This window comes from Crocodylus siamensis, chromosome 4 (assembly GCF_052110815.1).
Source record: "Crocodylus siamensis isolate JL-2025a chromosome 4, ASM5211081v1, whole genome shotgun sequence".
NCBI classification, from domain to species: Eukaryota; Metazoa; Chordata; order Crocodylia; family Crocodylidae; genus Crocodylus; species Crocodylus siamensis.
The window spans coordinates 68,632,510-68,649,523 of NC_143398.1; the positions used below are offsets into that span (position 1 = coordinate 68,632,510).

General features: G+C 41.4%; 2 protein-coding genes across 8 annotated transcripts in view; both read right to left on the minus strand.

Moving 5' to 3' along the window:
• Window positions 1-6,714, minus strand: part of PTPRB (protein tyrosine phosphatase receptor type B) — an 85,441-nt gene extending 78,727 nt beyond the window's left edge. For all 4 annotated transcript variants that reach the window (XM_090042521.1, XM_090042522.1, XM_090042520.1 and 1 more), the window contains exons 1-2: window positions 6,620-6,714; window positions 4,977-5,369 (exon numbers count right to left, since the gene is read on the minus strand). In XM_090042521.1, the coding sequence (XP_089898647.1) occupies window positions 4,977-5,369; window positions 6,620-6,674 (448 nt within the window). In that variant the 5' untranslated portion in view covers window positions 6,675-6,714. The remainder of the gene's footprint in view (window positions 1-4,976; window positions 5,370-6,619) is intronic.
• A 751-nt stretch (window positions 6,715-7,465) lies between these two features.
• PTPRR (protein tyrosine phosphatase receptor type R) overlaps window positions 7,466-17,014 on the minus strand; it is a 231,792-nt gene continuing 222,243 nt past the window's right edge. For all 4 annotated transcript variants that reach the window (XM_090042533.1, XM_090042534.1, XM_090042535.1 and 1 more), the window contains one exon: window positions 7,466-8,677. In XM_090042533.1, coding sequence (XP_089898659.1) covers window positions 8,584-8,677 — 94 coding nt within the window. In that variant the 3' untranslated portion in view covers window positions 7,466-8,583. The remainder of the gene's footprint in view (window positions 8,678-17,014) is intronic.

A 17,014-nucleotide genomic window follows, 5' to 3' on the forward strand; every position in this document is an offset into this window, starting at 1 on the left:
ATTTGGTGTGCCTTTTTCCCCCCATTTTGTTTCATGTCTTTGAGGAAAGTCTGGCATCCTTTTAGGTACTTGGTATTTGCTAATAATAAATAATAATAATTTATTTACTTTTAGAGAGTAACGGCTAGCCTTTCTATTGGCTGAAGCTCCATCTTGAAGTATTTAATTCTAGCAAAACATTTCAGTTTTTCTGTGGTAAGAAATTCAGGATAACTCCATATTAAATGCAATATAATAGGAGGGTAATGAATAAAAACTATGATATGTTAAAATAATTACAGAATATTTGTCCTCTAAATCACAATAAAGATTACATACTAATTACTAGAACAGATAATAATCTCAGCAAATAATTGTTTTGCTTTTTAATTATGCAAGCTGTATTTGGATGCATATATTATTTGAGATGATTCACAAATTAATTTTGCAAATAATTCATGGCTAGCAGAGAGTTTGTGAAGTATGTGAGCACTGATAATTTGTATTTTCTTACTTAGATTTAATATGTTATATGGGTCTACCTCTGCTCTTTAATTGCATGACTTATTGAAGCTAACCAATTTAGCACAAATAAATTTTGTAATTGATTTTAGAGTCCAAAATCAAGTTTTGTGTTAGCATCAGTGATACACTAGGTGCTTTCCATACACATAGTAAGAATCAATTCTTATCTAGTAAAGACTATTGGCACATTATTTGTTGACAGTAATGACCTTCTATCTTCTTAAACTAGTAGCTTCCACACCCTTCCAAATAATCCAAAGGACATAAGGGCACACTTCTGTGCCCTGCAGAGATCCCTGAACTAGCTTTTCATGAATTAGCTTTGGTATAGGTTCTTTAGTGTTGTGTTCCTCCCAGGCTACTTAGAGCATTTAAGAAGTTTTAGCACAGGTAGACTGCAGCATTCATGTGCCTGTAATCATCTTGGTACTCAAGATGGTTTGGATATCTCTGTATTATACCATGGAGACATACCCAAATTCCCATGCAGCTTTATAAAACTACCAAATGAAAAGTATGTGCATGACTGGTGTTAAGTCAGTGTGATCTACTGGGTGTCACTGAAGTTTCTCTTCTTTCTGTTTGTAAGTCACACAAGACTAGTGAGATAAGCTACACCTTTTTCTGGTTCCTACTGGATTAGTAATGGTGATGAGCAAATTCCAAAATGCCCCAGGATTCAGTTTAATTCCTCTAAAATACATAAACATAAACTTTTGATTTCCTCCTTTTCCCACTTCTGCACATACTATATTTACTTCTCCTCCTGATCCAACCAGATCATTTTCCTCCCAAATCACCCAACTTTTCTTTCCTCCCAAATCACCCAACTTACTCCCTGCTCACGCTTCCTGTTCTCCATCCTTTGAGTGCAATGCATTTCCTGATCATTCTCTGTGTCCTTGAACCAATAGCTCCTATTCTTTCAAGTCCTAACATGTTATCTTTTTTCCCCCTCTGTGTTATCCCTTTTACATTCCCCCAGTTCTCCTGGTTCCTAGACCTAGGTCTGTTCAGAATGCAACTGTTGGTTAGGAACTCTCCATTCCCTTTTCTCAATAAAGTGTTGGAGACTGTCTTGAAATTTCACTATTCTTCGAGGGTTCCTTATGTAAATGAGCCCCAGAATTTATTGCATGTTTTTGATCTTAAGAAGAGATAAAGGTTCAATCCTGTAAGGCTCTCTTGACCCTCAACTCCTGTGTGCTTCAATGGGAGTTGAAGACACTCGACATGTCAGAGGGGTCACTTGGTGCTTCAAGACTCAGCCCTTGATGATGGTCCAACCAACTGCCATAATCACTGAGATTCAGTCATGGACTTTGTTGGAAGAAGTGCCTATGCTGGTTTCAGAAGTGACCTCTAATTGAATAGGCGTGAGATACATATCCAAACTGCAACTCACCTTCCCACAGAGTCACATTTAGTCTGTAAATGGGTAAAATCAATATCTTCTATCCAAACACTTCAAACACAAAACCGCTATGCTAGAATCTACTCTTTTACAATCCTTGTAATGATGTCATAAACCTGTTTTAGTGTGTGTTCTGTCTTGGACATTTTAGTTACCCATGTTAATATCAGCAGAGGTTTCCACAGAAGTCAATGACAAGTCCTGCCTAGAAGGGATTGACATAATAGAGACTCAAAGCATATATCTCAATGAACCCAACCATTTGTTTACAGAAGGGAAAATGGAGGTGCATCAATTTAAGATGTGACCTTGATGCTTGTAAAATGCAGTAGCTTCCAGTTCTGAAGTGGACTTTGTTCCTCTTCTCAGGTGCTAACACTTGAACAAAAGCATTTACTTAAGCACATTCACACTGTCAGTTGATTCGCCTTAACTTTTCACAATGCTCCTATGCAGACAAGCCTTAAGTGTCTACATAATGCATTTCAAATGATTGGGTTTTTAAAAAATGTGCGGCTCATGAAATAACACTATTTTAGAGCTGGTACATGAACACAAATAAAAATATTAAATTAGTCAGTATCCAGCCCCTTTTCTCTTCATGATCTTCTCTTCCTTCTAACATGCACATCATACATACTCACAAATAGATAACAGGTGTCCTCCTGATCTATTTTCCATTCAATATTAGATCCCTGATTCTTCATGCTCAAGTGAGTAGTTTCCCTGATGAAAATAAACTATGTGTTTGTAAAATTTTTAAAAACAGATAGTGAGCTATGAACTAGGCCCAAACATTTAATGTAAAACAGATTGAAACTAGCAATAAAGATAATGCTTTATAATCAACACTGATTTTCTTTTAAACATAGTATGTGCATTCATTTTAAGGCTATTTTTTCTATTAAAAGAATGCTTGAATTATATAAGATGAAACTTTTTAACTTCATAATAAAATGCTAGCTAGATAGGCCATTACGATTTACTTTAATCCACTGCTAAAAAGGTGTTACTGTACAGTACTGAGATGTCCAAATCTGTACATTAAAGAGTGGTTAGTTTAGATTATTAAACACTGTTCATCCCTTTTCTAAGTACATTTTTGTTATAGTCATAACAATAGGGCTCGAAAGGACTTCAAGAGGTCATCCAAACCAATCTCCTGCTCTAGCTATATGTAAAGGCATTCAAACACACACAGATCTATACACAGAGACATATATACTTTGGAACTACATTACAACTTTACTACAAATTTGGGTTAATCTTATTATATGCCAAATTTGTACATTTGTTACCAGGAATCTTTAGGATATTGGTACAGCAAAGTTTCATAAGTAGTAGATGTGCGTGAAATGGACCGTATTCAATTTGGAGTCAGCCTGAATCAGGGACAGTGGTTCGATTTGTTGATTCAGATTACTGTCCCCAATTCAATTCGGTCGAATCTGAATCTGAAGATTCGATGCTGATTCAGAGAACCAGTGATTCAGCCATAGACACTGCTTTAAATGTTTTTACTACATACCTCAAGGTACCAGGTGTGACTTGTGAACACTGTGATGCTAGGGCAGATGGAGTGTCCCACAGGAGTGCAGGGGGCCCCCCCTACATGCTCAGTGGTGAACCCAGAAGTAGACCAGATGTACTTCCGGTCCACTTCTGGGTCTGCCAGGGAACATGCCAGGAGGCCTCCCACACCTCTCCTGCCAGGCTCAGCGATTGGCCATGGGGGGACCCTGGGTGCCCCCCCAGTCCTAGGAGGCACCAGTTGCTGAGCTGGGGAAGCGCAGGGGAGCCCCTCTGTGTGCTTCCCAGTGGACCTGGAAGTGGACTGGAAGTGCTTCTGGTCCAATTCTGGGTCTGCTGATGAGTGTGCTGGGGAGCCCTCCATGCTCCTGTGGGATGCTGCATCTGCCCCACCATCTCAGCGTTAACAAGCCACCTGGTACCTTGAGGTATGTAGAAAAAACATTTAAAGCTATGTCTATGTCTGAATTGCTGAGTCTTTCCAAATCTCTCTGAATCGATTCCAATTGATTTGGAGAGATTAAAGGGTCTCCTAATTTGATTCAGATTTCAGGATTTGGCCACCAAATCGGGCCGAATCTCTGTCAAATTGAATCAGGGACCGAAGCTTTGCACAGCCCTAAAAAGCAGTATAACGCAAAAGCTATGCGTTCATTCTGAGAAAACACTCAGATTATAAGTGTGGGAGTAGTGAAAACAATGCATTTTTAAATTTTTGAAATGATGCAACAGAGAGAACAAATGGGAGGGGCTGGATATTTTCTTATCAGTGTAAACTGTATGAAAGCAGCACTACATTTGATATGTATATGTATGGATATAAACGAGGAGGTTGAGGTGGAACCCGATGGCTGCCTACAAACTCATTTGGGGAGATCATCAGCAAATGGGAAGAGCCCTATTCTCCCCAGCACCACCTGCGGTGACAAGGAACAATGGTAATAAGCTGATGGAGAATAGGTTTAGGTTAGAGATCAGAAGGCAATATTTTACAGTTAGGGTGGCCAGAATCTGGAACCAACTTCCTAGCGAAGTGGTCCTCACCCCTATCTTGGGTAAATTCAAAAAGAGGTTAGATGATCACCTATCTGGGGTCTTGTGAACCCAGCATTCATTTCTGCCTGTGGCAGGGGGTCAGACTAGATGATCTGTTCAGGTCCCTCCTGACCCTAGCTACTATGAAACTATGAACCTAAAACAAATGACACAAGAATCTGCTAATGCTCATACACAATGACTTGGGTTCAAATATAGGATGAGAAAAGGGAATAAACATACTTAAAATATTATGTGGACTAACAAAAGTATCATATGTACAAAAGTCAGCTATCAGGAGTATTTGAAAACTGCTTTTTAGCTTTCTCTGAGTGATTTTGATTCTGAAAAGTCCTCTAAATTAACCTTCTTTAAGTAAACATGATTGCTTCTATTGCTACAAAACAACATTATTATTAAAAGTGTAGCAGTTTCACAAGACAAGGTATTGTTTTGACAATTTCCAGGATTCTTCCTGAAAGGAGAAGCTCACCTTTCTCTAGGCACACATTTCTATAGACAGGTCTTCCCTCCTTGTTGACATCTAATTGCATCCAGCTGTGGAGGTATTTTTTGCCCAGCTTGACCATTACCTTCTGGCCTTGTTTTGTAAGAAAAAGAGAGCTATTTGCCACCTGAAGGGCATTTTCCTTTTCATGGCAGGTCCATCTAGGTGCCTGAGGGCAGTCAATCATGGTGCTGCGAGAAGATGGAGCAGTGATCCTGGAGATGCCTAGACATTGGCCAGATTTAAGGTGGAGCAGTTTCTCATCCTCTGTCCATTTCCACTGCTGGTTGGGATTGGTCAGATTGCAGTAACCCACAGTTACTGTTTTGGTTCCATAAAGACACTGATTTCTTGGAACATGGATAATCAGAAACCCTTCTGGAAAATGAAAAAACCCATAAAATACAGCAAATAATACATGGTATTTAAAAATAATTCTCAATGACTTAAAAGCACATCAACAAACACATCTTTTTTTCTCCCCCTCTTTCTATTATCTCAGTATCTATGACATGAGCCAGCATAAAAATTAAAAAAACCTACAGAATCCAACAAACACAAGAATGCAACAAACAAACTATTTTTAGTAAAGTTTACCTTGCCCATTCACATTAAAAAAGAAATTGGACCTGCATTAAAATGAAATCCATAATTGATAATGACTTTCAACCTACTTTTGAAGATGTCTTTTTCCTCTTTTCAAAGAATACAGAGACCTTACAGGAGACTTTAGTCTTTGATAATTTCAATATAAAGACAGACCTCTGGTAAGTCAAGTTTATGATTCCTGGCTAGAAACTATTTTACTATAAGCTGTTTTATTTGTGAAAATACATGATAGGGGACTCTCGGATAGCTTTCTGCCTCTATATGAGTGTGTTCCATTTATTTTCAGAGGAATATTAATGATACAACTCTGCATATCTTATTGTCCTAAATACACTGGCATTTCTCTAGACATTTTTTAATCATAGATGTTTTTGAGCCATCTTACTATAGACAGATCCCTGCTTAAATATATATAGCACAGAAATTAACAGAACTGAAATCATTTCCTGAAAAAAATGTCACTAGCTTCAAATACACACTTGCTACAAAGCACAAAATGCAATCACCACCTCTATTTTCTTTAACCTTTTTTTAAAAATTTAAGTTACTCAGTCAAAATTTCCAGTTCTAGTGGATTAAAAAAACATTTCAAAACAATATCTACATTTTCCTTGGTTGAACTTTTCATTCTGCCTTTTTATGGTGCAAAACACAAAATCACGATTAACTAAGTACCCCATAAAGCTTCTAGTTTTGTAAGTTTCACAAAACATTAATGATAGTAGGACAGTCTCCTCAAAGGAGGTTTGTTTAGGGCTCAGCCACTGAATTGTCTAGGAGGAGATCTTCTAAAAAAATAAGGTATATACAGCATTCAAGGAGTAAGTTTATTTTCCTTTGGAAAGAAATCTAAACAGTACTGGCTTTGTTGGCCCTGCCCCCAATCCCTCTTATATAAACTCAAGCTGAGAACTAACTCTATATTCATGGCTTTGGATACATTTCCGGGAGTCCTGAAGTGTTCTTGTCAGAGTTTGAAAGGGACCTGGAACGAAATGGGAAGCAGAGGATACACTTACCTGAGATTGTGAAGGCGAGGCAGGTAAAAATCAGGACATGAAATAAAGGATCCATTTTCCATCTAACAACTCCCCATGCTTCTCTTTAAAAAAAAACCCACCTCAGATAAGTGAAGCGAAGGCTAGGAAGGAAATGTGCCTTCACAGGGGAAAAAAGTTAGTGACGAGCACTTCCTTCTATTCAATTGTTTTGGGGAGTTTTACACTAGTTTGTCCTTTCATATAATTCTTCACAGTTTACTGACTCTTGCTTTGGAAACGTTGAAACAGAAGAAGGATAGATTTTTCAGACTTCTAAGCTGCAAAAAATAGATGATTCAGCATCTGAATATGTTACTGGACTAAAAATATAAAGAAGAGGGATTGTAATTTTATATAATTGACTGTCCGTGAAACATTACATGTCTGCAGGTGATTTGGACTGTGCGAAATAAACACATACTGTATTACCCAGAAAACACATACACAATTTTTGTAATGATATGTTGTGTGTCCATCAAAGCTAAATCCCCTTACATGATATCACTTTCTCCTCTTCCTTACTGTTTAAAGTATCCATGGAAGTAATTCAAATCTACAAGGTCCTTAACTGAGTCCTTACTCAGGTAAACTCCCATTATGGGATCAAGTGATGCTGACTTGGCTTCGCCATCACGTGACCCACTTTGCTCTATTAATGGGGGTTTCCTTACGTAAAAACTGGGTGAAAACCTCAAGGATTTGGTCCTCCAGTTGTCAAAAGCCAGCATGAAATGAAACAAACCATACTGGGCTACATTTACGTATCAGCATACAATAATAGTGATAGTGAACTACTGTAGGTAAAAATACAGACTTCACTAAGTATTTTATATCAAGTATAGTTTATTGGCAGTATGAAGCAAAGTCAACATCACTGCAATTAAAAACTCATTATACCTGGGTGAATACCTCCCAGTGATCCCTATGAGTAATAATGTCAGTTTTCTGTTTCACTTTAAGAACACACCCTTGAAGAAATGTAAGGAAACATTCATAACATCATTTTTGTATAACTTTCTTTTATGGAACAGTTCATATCTCCAATGATAATGGTCTCTTTACGGGAAGAGATACAACAGGTAAATAACATATTCAAAAAATCCCCTCTTAGTAAAAGACAGACAAATATTTAAAATTCCCACCATTTAATATATGCTACAAAGTTTCTTTTAAAAGTAAAATGTCTCACACTGATTACAAATACACTGGAATTAGGTCTGTAGCAGAAGCAGTTTCTAAGACAATCAACATTATAGAGTAAATACATATACATTTAATAACAGACATTGTGCTCTGTTACAGCTTTAGTGGACCTACTGTAAGTACATATTTAATAGCTAATAGTATGAAGAACAGATATGTCCATATAAAATATTAACTGCTTTTGAATAGTTTCAAAAACAAGACTTTTTAATCTTTTTTTAAACCATAACTGATCACTTGCAACTTTAGCAGCAAGAACATTATGTGGTTAAGAAATAAGCTCACCACATAATAGGTAATAGCACTTAACAGGTACAATTTAATAGCTGACAGTCCATTCACAAGACAGAGTTTGCAAACGTTAAAGCATTTATACACTTGATAAACATTTCTTCTGTAGAAGTCCCGGTGTCCAGCTGACTGCAGCAGTAGCACATACATACAGTCCACATGGCAGATACTGTTATTACAGAAATAAATCCACCTTTTAGATATGTGTGAAATCCATGTGTCGCATCAGTACAATACCTTCTTGAAAAATCATTTTTGGAAAGCTTACATACATTCATATACAGTAAGGGTCCAGCAATCTTTATACTTTTGCCAAACCACACACAATCCTTTCACAAGTGGCTTCAAAGCCTCTCTTTCCACTGCAGTAAACTTCTTGAAGAAGCTGCTGGTAGGTAATGAAACAGATTACCTCAAGAGATTCGACATTTTGGTCACCCTTCTTGGCTTCACTCGACAGCTTCTGCAGAAAGTCTGCTTTCATACAGACTCAGTGCATGGTGCACAAATTCATATTGTTCACTGGTCTGAACCATTCCACCCCTGAAAAAAGATATAACAGAGTGTAACCCACTGCTTAAAAATCCAGCAGCCTCTACCACTTCTCAGAACCAGAAAACTGATATTGAACCCTTTCTTGAGTGTTGACTCAAATGGGAATTAGTCTGAATAAATGGGAGGTTTGCCAGAGTGCTCAAACTACCTTCAGTTTTTGTCAATCGTGTATAACATGCATGCTTGCTCCTGACACTACCCTAACCCTAACCCTAACCCTAACCCTAAAAGTATAGCTGCACAAATGCTGTAAACATCTAACATTCACAGGAAATTTCCCTTGGTCAGGTGGGCAGGTAGGGTAAGGCTCATGAAATCAGTGGGAGTATTCATAGAGTAAGGAGTTATTCAGGGGGATTAAAAGGTGTCAAAATCTGGCCCTTCATTTCAGCAGATTTCATTCTTCTTCATGTACTAAAATGTAACCTTTATGGCCCTTAGATCACATGTACAGAGAACAACTCTTCCTGTCGTCTCTCACGCCTACAAAGCATCCTGTCTGAACAGCAGATCCAGAAGCAATTGTAAAAGCAGTGACTCATGTCTGTGCCAAGAATACAACTTAGTTTAATTTGACCATAAAAAGTATTTGGTGAAGTTAGTTTGAATAGTTCAGCTGGCAGCATGCTTGCTTTCAGGTCAACGTCTGTGATGAAGTCCCATACTAAAACCAAAGTGATAGGGTGGTAGAAAAGAAGTGACCAGTATAGGAGGTCTAGTGGAGGCTACAGTGCCTCACTAGTGGTGATTTTTCAGACTGAAAATTGAACTGAGCTTCTTTTGTTGTCATCACTTGGATCCACCAGCCAATGCTCATTGCACAGCTGGGACCCAGAAGCTGCTGCGACGTTATGGTGTTGAAAGCAATTGAAGAATGACTCTGTTGCCACTGTGTGGGTCAGCAGAGAATTCTTTCTTTCTAGATTAGGGCAGGCAATTATTTTGGATGGAGGGCCACTTACCAAGTTTTGGCAAACTGTCGAGGACCACATGGGTAGTCCCGCCCCTTGACAGGTGCCCCACCCCTTGTCGCATCTTAGAACTGGAAGTCCTGCCCCCTAACCCCTGACCTTTGCCACCGTAAGTCCTGCCCCTTTTCCTGCAAGTGCTCCTTTCAGCAGGGGGGTTTGTCATCTCAGAACCAGAAAAATACCAAAAGATATTCTAAAAAGCAAACATCTAAACATTTATTAATTTGATTTCAAAAAATATTTTTGCCCTGGTTTACATGTGTTTGTGTAGTGTACATATAGGTGATTGCACCATAGCTTAAAATGAAGTCTTACACTTGTATTGTGGGGGGTGGGTATGTTGGATGAGGGAGCATGTGGGTGTTTGTGTGGATATGTGAGGAGTGGGTGGGTATGGGGTTTGTGGGGAAGGGTGGCTGGGGTATGTGAGGGGGTGTGGGTCTGGGGGTCTGCATGTATGGAAGCATGAGGTCAGGTGTGAGTGCATGTATATGGTGGGGTGTGCATGTGGGACTTGTCCTACGAACACACACACACACACACACACACACACACACGCTACCCCTGCCTACACACATGCACACACTGTATCTGCCTGCACACATGCACACACACTGCCCCGCCTGCACACACACACATACGCACACACTCTGTCCCTGCCTACACACACACACTGCCACTGCCTGCATACCCACACACACTGCCCCTACCTGCACACACACTGCCCCACCTACACATACACACACTGTCCCTGCTTGCATACACACACACTGCCCCTGCCTACACACACACACTGCCCCTGCCTGCCTACACACACACACACACACACACACACTGCCCCTGCCTCACTTACAGTGTCCCTGCCTGCACTTACGCACACACACCACCCCTGTCTGCACATGCACATACAAACACATTGCTCCTACCTACACACAGACTGTTCCTGACTACACACACACACACGCGCGCACACACACACACACACACTGCCCTTGCCTGTGTGCACACATACACCCTGGTACTGGCGGGGCGTATGTTCTCCAGTTTGGTGATGTAGCTGGGAGCCACACAGTGCTGAAGCAGGGTGGGAAGCAGGGAAATGGCTAGGGGTGGGTGCAGAGGGGCTGGGCTCCTGCTGTTGGCTCCCCCTGGGTCCTAATTTCCCTGCCTCTTGTCTTTGATAGGCAGCCAGGAGCAGATAAATATTTTCAAAACTTTTAGGGGCTGGATAGAATGGCCTGGTGGGCCAGATCCAGCCCATGGTCCATATTTTGCCCTCCCCTGTATCTAGATTATACACAGCAGGCATGCAACAAATTAGCCATGCACCCTCCTTGAGTGCTACTTCAGTCCCCCTCCCCTGCCTGATCTATTGTTCTGCTTCTTGCCCTGTGCTCTATACTCAACCTTCTACTCTGGTTTCTGCTTTCCTCCTTATGCTCCCTGCCCCATCTGATGCTCTGCCTTCTGCTTCCTGCCCTATGTGCTGTCCCTTCCATGATCTATTGTGTGCCACACACAGAGATGGCCTGTGTCACTTGAGGCCCATGTGCCACAGGTTGGCCACCCCTGCTATAGGGAATCCCACAGGCCTTCTAAAACTTTTAGCAAGTTGGATATGATGCATGAATACATCTCAGAGAAAGGATATGGCCCAAGGGAAAAGGAAAATGTATTGTATTGTACACTACTTCTCCCTAAATCTTAACTGAAATAGTCAATTCCAGGTGGGAGGTTTGCATTACAAGAAATACACAATCAGGCCTCTATCAGACATAAAATATTGTTTTTAAAATGTGTTAATCTAAAAGAAAAGGCAGCTGATATGCAGCCCTTGGCAAGAACTGTCAAACAAAATAAATATTTTGATACACAGACCTCTTTGCTGGTCTACAACCACAGCATTCTTTTGGTTTCCTTAATGCTGCTGATGGCCAACCAGTCAAAGTGGAAGGCAGGCAGGCAGGAAGTAATGAAGAAAACACCAGTTCCATGTACAATTGCTAAGGAGATTCAATTCCTCCTTGTCAGGCTCAGATCTGGCCTCAGGGGGTGCGTCTGCACATGCAATTAAATTGACTGAATGAACTCCAATACAGTTCATGCCAGAGCTATTAATTGCTTCCAGGCACAGCATTTACACATGTACCCAGGACTGCAGCAGTTAGAATCGGGGCAGAGCAGTTCCAGGGTGGCAGCAGGTTCAGGGGTCAGCGCGGGGCTCCAAGTGGAGGTGTCAGGCAGTGGAGGGGCTGGCTGGGGCACAAGGGTGCCCAAAGAGCAGAGCCATGTGGTAAGGTCGCAGGACGGGGTCCGGCCCCCTGCTGCCTGGGCACAATTTACACCCAAGTCAGTATTTACATTTGTGTTTAGGTGCAGTTACTTTTGTCACCATAAGACAGTACTGTCCCTGACAGTGCTATCTTACAGCGGTGAAAATTCGTTTGTTGTGGTGTAATAGCACCACATCTGTAGATTGTGATGCTTTATACTGAAGCAAGTTAGTCTACTGTACAGTTAAGTGCACATGTAGATGAACCCAGTGATTAACACTTTTGTGACCTACAGGCTTGACAGCTGCTTGTACATGCCACAGGGGTTTAATTTGGTTTAGTTCTCCCTAAACTGAAAGTTTCCACCATTTCAGTTTAGGGAAAATTAAATGAGCTACACTCCTGTGGTGTGTACAACCTTAAGTGTGGGGGCCCAACCTTACCTGCCTCTCTGGCGCGGAGGATGGGGAGAGTGAGCTGCCAGTGGGCTGAGAGGTCCCTGAGCTGTGTGGGGCCCCGGTGCTTCCCTTCACAGCTGCAGGGGGAGCAATGCTTCTCTCCATGGCAGTGGTGACACCCCCCAGGCAGCACTTGCTAGTGGCACCCAGCCTGGGCGGTCCCAGGGGGCACCACAGCCGTGAAGGGAATCACGGGCCCCCATGCAGTGCAGGCAGGCAGGCAGGCTCTGGGAGAAAAAAAAGAAATAAATGAAGATTAGGCTCTTCACCACTTTTTTTTCTTCAGTCAAGCCTGTCTGCCTGCATGGGCTGCCGCCGGGTCACAGAGCTGCGAGAGAAGGTGGCAGGGACGGTGCATGGGGAGCTGGAAGCCCACCAAGCCCAGAGCATGTCAGCTTCCAGCGCCCTGTGCATTATTGCACTTTGTTAGGTAGCAAACTAAAACACCTTGGGGGGTGGGGGGTCACAAACAGCAACACCATTAAAGCGGAATATGCCACTGAGTGTCCACAGAGCAACACCATTAAAGCGATGCAAAAGGGCATTTAAGCCACTTTAAAGGCCAATTTTGTGGCACGTACAAAGGCTTGACTACTGCAGTCTCTTACTTCTAGGAATGAAATCACATGCTGTGAGAAAAGCTCTAGCCATTACAAAATATGCTTAGCATGAGCACATCCCTCTAATTCTCCCTCACCACTGGTTACCACTTCTTTAGCAGCCATAGACCTCACCATGATAGCTACTTTCCACATAGCATCAAAATGCTTTCCAAGAGGGAAAGGTTTGTGGCTAGGAGTCAAGATGTCACAAGAACTGGGTCTAGACTATGGAACTCACTTCCATCAGTGATAAGAATGATGACAGGCTTCCCTCCACCGACACCATAGTTACCATATCAAATCAAACAATTTCTCCTACAGGCTGGAAAGGAAGGAAGGAAGATTGCTATTGTTACTTCTTTTATAAAAGTCCTGGAAGTACTTAGATACTGCAGTATCAAGTAGTTTTATATAATTAGAGTTACATAGTCCATTTTTAATATTATGTGTCAAATATTGTGAAGTCAGCAGATTTATTCAGTATTCAAAAACTACCCACAAATTTCTTTGGGAAATAATTCTGGGGTTTAAAGATCATTCATTAGGAATATGTCACTCATTCTTTCTACATAAGGTACTATGTGTTTTTTGTGGCATTACTTGGTTGGGTAATTTATATAACTAACCCAAAAAACTCAGCAGCTCTCAAATTGCCTACTGGGGTATAAAAATTGCAATGTTCTGTTTTAAATTCTATATCTGTGCTACTGCAAATTAACTTTGCAGTTAAATTTGTTTTCAGGGAATATGCAAATTGAAAATTTTGTGAGGTGGTTTTTTGTTTGTTGTTTTTTGGGCCAGTGTTTTCAATAGCAAAGGTTATTCACAGGAATCTTCAGGGACTAGAGGCATAAATGCTGTCAAAGTGATTGAGTTTCCTTAAAAATTCAAATGGACAACTCATGGAAAAGGATGTCTTCCAACATTCCCCCAGCTCTGCTGCTCAATGGAGTCTTTTACGGATGCAGATTCAAACAGGCAGGCCTTGTCACTTCTATTATCCAAAGAAGCGTTATAAACTTGACTTCCCTTTTTGTTGCATATTAGTAATATTTAATATAAAGGGCGCCATCAATCTCCCAAGGTTGAGTTAGTAGCAGAAGGAAGGGGTGTACCAAGAGAAAATTTACCTCCACAAATTAGGTTTTTTATGGGGTACAGAGAAGATAGCTTATAATTATAGCTTTCCCTCTGCATGACTAGCCAGCACTGCTGGCTCTTCTGCAATAACTGCACCAAGACCCTGCATACTTTTTTCTTAGTCTGTACAGGGTGTGTAAAAACGGAAACAGTCCCTGGTATTCTGAAAGTGCAAGGACTGTAACTTTTCCTGGCTCTTTTTCCGGGCTGCAAAGAGCAGGGAAGCTACTTGTCCTCTGTCCTTCCCTTGCTCATCACTGGTGCAGCTGGGCATAGTCTGGTCCCAAATTAATATGATGCCTTTTTTAAAAAATTCAGTGATTAGTCAAAATACTTAAACAATGAATTGACGCATGTTGGAAATTCTTTTCATCCTGTCTGACAAACCAAAAGAAAACTCATTGAAGATCATTCCAAGAATGTGCCTTTAAGAATGTAGTGAGTTTCTAGGTACAGTATTCCAAAAAAAAGCTTGAAGATATGTGGTATCAAAGGTTTCTTGCTTATGTGCATAGCAAAACTGCAGTCCACATTGAGTGCAGTTGAATCCTATCTCTGGATTGGGTTTGGGAGAGGCAGAGGCCAGCCTCTCTACACAGCACAGCTTCCCTGGCTGCCGGTAGGTTCTTCCACCCATTACTCAGCTTTTGCAACTTAAGCTGCAGTTTTGGAGCAGAGGAAATACTGACACAGCTTAGTTGGGAATTTCATTCCCCAATACAACGCTTTTTCGAAAACCACAGCTTTGGGTCTGATTCTTCATGCAGCTAATCCAGACTCCAATTCCTGGCTTGGGAGCTATTTTTTACATAGTATTTTGCCTCCTCCACTTTCAGTTGCTGCACTGGCCCATGGTAGTAGACATGTAAGCAAATTAAGCTGGAGTTGGCTCAGTATGTAAAGTACTTATGTTATGCATTGTTGTCTTTCATAAACAATCGGTTGGATGTGCTCTGCTGAAATTCAGGCTGTGGGCCCATGCAGTGGAAAGTTCACTCAAAATGGAGATACAGCAATATAAATGGCTCACTACCCACACTACCCACAGGACCTGGATTTAGCCAGGGACACACTTCTACATGCTTTCAGGTAGGGCTGGCTGGAAAGGAAGTGGGAACACAGCATTTGAGAAATGAACTCACTTAAAGTTCTAAGCCAGCCTCTCAGTAAATTAAAGCAATCCTTTCTTTCCTGTGCCCTTTATTTTTATGTTTTACAAGGGGACTCTGAGGGATAAATTCATAGACCTGCTTACAGCACAAAAGCTCACCCTAGAGACATACAAAAATTGATATCTTGCCAGTACTTTATGACATAACATAACATATGCTACAGGTATAATCCTTCCTCTTTCCCGGGATTGTTCCTGATTGGTAATGGAAGCCCTGCAGCAGTAATAAAAAGAGAGTGCAAGACTGTCTCTCCCAGGTAAGTACCTTGCCCTGAGAATTTACAGGGTTGTGCAGCCAATTTTGCCAGTCATATGCCACCTTGTGATTCTACCACATTGCAGAAATTCAGATGACAAGTCAAGTTGGCTTTAAGGAACTTTCTGTATTGCCATAATGATACCAAGAGGCTGCATTGACCCTAAGACTGGAAACTTCATCATTGATTAGATTGCAGACCTTGGGTGTGTTTCACTCGCACTGTGAACTAGGGCCCCCTCTACATGTGCAGGTAAAGGTGCAATGGGATCTAATACATAATTCATACAGTCAGACCTCCTGCCATGCCACATGTGCATGGCTAGAGGCACAACTGTGGGATCATGCATTAGTTTCCACTGCACTTCACTGCTGGTGCAGGGAGAACCCAATCTAGGGCTCTTCTTGCACTGGTAAGAAGCTTCTGTGAATGGGAGCCCCCCTCAACTGTGAGGGCTCCTGACCATGGGGTACTCCTATGACTAGGAGATGCAGCTGTTGCAGCCTCCCAGCCCTTGCGGGGTGTGAAGCCCCCAGAGCCAGAAGTTCCCAGCTGCTACGATCTCCCAGCTCCAGGGACTTCACAAACCCCCATGGCTAGAAGGCTGCAATTGCTGTGATCTCTTAGTCCTGGGGATTATATGCACTTTTGGGACTAGGAGATTGTAGCCAAACACTGGGAGGCATGCTGCCAAGACCCAGCATCTGCAGTTGTGGAACTCTGGGTCCCAGTGGCTGCAGGGTACCCTCAGGACCTAGAGTTGGCAGCTGCTGGGGTTGAGAGTCTCCTTATTTTTGGGACTTCCAGCCTGGGCTGGACAAGGTGCACCCCTGCACCTGGAAGCCCTGTTAGGGACAGTCTCCCAGTTGGAGGAGAGACCCTGCTACACGTGCAAATTAAAGCTCAACAGCAACCAGCTATAAAGTTAGACCTCATTTTTGAGGTCTAACTTTATAGCTGGTTGGAGCTTTTTATGGCATGACAGCAACTTTGAATGTGGAGCTCGTCTCAAGGTAATTGTACAATTAGCCTGTTAACTACATGATATCTGCAACGTGTAGAGGGAGCCCAGATAGCAGATTAAACCAATAAGCTAGGAACGATGAATAATTTTGAAAGACAAAGTATTTGGTTTTTCTGAATTTTAACTGGAAAAAAAATCTTATTTATGTGTTATGTCAACTAATCCTTAAGTCTTTAGTAAATGAGGATATGCAAAAACTGTCCATAAAAGCTATAGCATTTATTAGTGCGAGTCAACAATCTGTATAAGAATCTAGTCAATAAGCAGGCATGTCAAATTCCAATATTTAGAGATTCTTTAAAATACATGTGTGCATTGTGAGATTCACTTCTTCCCTGAATATGTCTATTTAGATCAGATATCCACTGTTCTGATTTGACTTAGTCTTCTTCTAAGTCTATCTGGTGCAGTAATATTTATAAGTGATTA